The sequence below is a fragment of the Nanorana parkeri genome, unplaced genomic scaffold (assembly GCF_000935625.1).
Source record: "Nanorana parkeri isolate BGI_ZX_2015 unplaced genomic scaffold, ASM93562v1 scaffold2408, whole genome shotgun sequence".
Taxonomy (NCBI): Eukaryota; Metazoa; Chordata; class Amphibia; order Anura; family Dicroglossidae; genus Nanorana; species Nanorana parkeri.
In genome coordinates, this window is record NW_017308676.1 from 132,854 (window position 1) to 134,918 (window position 2,065).

A 2,065-nucleotide genomic window follows, 5' to 3' on the forward strand; every position below is an offset into this window, starting at 1 on the left:
GGCCGCGTCCCCGCAAGTCGCCGTCCGGGTGCTCGTAAGCCGCCGGCCGCGTCCCCGCAAGTCGCCGGCGACTTGCGGGGACGCGGCCGGCGGCTTACTAACACCTTACTAACACCTGGACGTCGGCTTGCGGGGACGCGGGCGGCGGTTTGCGGGGCCGAGGAGGGCGGCTTGCGGCGGTGTCCAGTTGATTATCTCTGAACCGCGGCGCTAGGCGTTTGCGTACCGCGGCACCAGCGGAGCAGCCACCCCGACGGAGGGTGCCGCCCTAGGCAAACGCCTAGTTTGCCTCGCGGTAAATACGCCCCTGCTGACATGTAGCACAAGACAAGAGTCCCGAGCCCTCTAGACATGTGCGATTCGTTTCGTTCCGAATAGAAATTCGAGACGAAATTTCGGAAATTCGTGGATATCCGAGTTCATCCGAAAGCGTCCGAAATTCCGGATCCGAAATTTCAGATTCGGAATTTGGGATTCAGTACGAATTTCATCCTAATGGAAACGAAATTAGAAATTTACGATAATGACTACAAAAAGAGGATTTCATAGCATGTAGAGATAAAAACCGAACATTACTTCATGTTCCCGTGCGTGCGCCGTCATCGTTTAAAGGGTAAAAACAAAATTAAGGAAAGGATTTTAATGTCCCTTTAATAGTGAAGACCGGAGCACAGCAACCGGAAATGTCAACTGTGCCAATTGTGCTACGTACGTGCGTACGAACGTTCGTCCGTTCGCGCAAAACCCCAAATTTCAGGAAATTCGTCCGAATTCCGAATCTGAAGCTCAAAACGAAACACATACAGGACCCGATTTTGGAAATACGAAATAAACGAAATCCGAAACGAAACAAATTTTTTGCACATGTCTAGTGCCCTCCTCGTAATTCATGACACCCATTACCCCGTACTGAGTATGTGGTCCGTAGGATCCACAGCAATAACCTTCAATACACCTCAATAAACCAGTTCTTGTAAGGTAGGGAGATCTTAAAGAAAAAATAATTTTTTTGGGGGGGAGTGTGTATGTATGAGTGTGTGTGAGTGTGTCTGTGAGTGTGTGAGATTGTGTATGTGGTTGTGTGTGCCTGTCAGTGTTTTTGAGGGCCCGTTCACACTAGTACAGTGCAACAATCACACAGTTCCATGTCACTGTACCACGCAATCACACCTAGCACGAGTTCTGGTGTGGGAGGTGTGTTACGTTGCCATTCATTTGAATGGCATCCCAAACACACCTCCCACTCACAGTTCCATAGCAGTGCGACACGGGTCACGACTTAAAGGAGAACTATGAGGTGAGTGCTTTTCACTCAGCCTCATAATCTGAGCCGACCTGTGACAATGAAACTGTCACAGATCAGCTCAGTAGATCGGGAAGTGAGCGAACACATACCGGCGCTCGCTCACTTCTCGATCCTGTCACTGCAGAGAGCCGTGACAGGGGAGGGGCTGGATTCCCCCCTCCCCGCTCCGATAGAGCAGAACGGAGCGGGGAGGGGGCGGGTACAGCTGGCTCTGCCTCTAGATAGGCAGAACCAGCTGTCACTCACGCAGCTGGGTGGATCCAGACATAATTGTCGGATACCACGAGCTACAGCTCCCTATATACTGAGCCTAGGGTGACCGGAGCACGCTAGTTTGTGTCCTCCCGTTACCCTAAGGAGAACTATGGGGAAAAGAACTGACCCCATACTTCTCCTTTAATGACCAAGGACAAATGTGGGTCCTGAGGTTACACAGGTTGATGACCACTGCTCTAAATAAGTGATACGTCCATCTAACCAGGGACATTGTCAGCAGAAAAGCCTTTGGATGATGCATGGTCCAAGGCAGCTGATTATGCAAACGTGGAGTCTTCCTTCTCCTCAAGAAAGCGCAATAAGATGCCCTCACCTCTTTTTTCATTTCCAAAACCAAGTGTGTCATTCCAAATGAGGAATACTTATTTTTATTAGGGATGCAGTGATACTGGTACTAGTATCGGTAATGGTTCCCATACTGGGCATTATTATGCGTACTCGTACTCATGAAAATGCCCCAATGTTAAGAGCCGGTAACGGATG

At 49.9% G+C, this 2,065-nt stretch overlaps 1 protein-coding gene across 1 annotated transcript in view; it reads left to right on the plus strand.

Annotated features, from left to right (window-relative positions):
- The first annotated feature begins 1,292 nt into the window (after nt 1–1,292).
- LOC108801618 (vomeronasal type-2 receptor 26-like) overlaps nt 1,293–2,065 on the plus strand; it is a 16,361-nt gene continuing 15,588 nt past the window's right edge. Inside the window, exon 1 of the mRNA XM_018573509.1 lies at nt 1,293–1,297. Coding sequence (XP_018429011.1) covers nt 1,293–1,297 — 5 coding nt within the window. The remainder of the gene's footprint in view (nt 1,298–2,065) is intronic.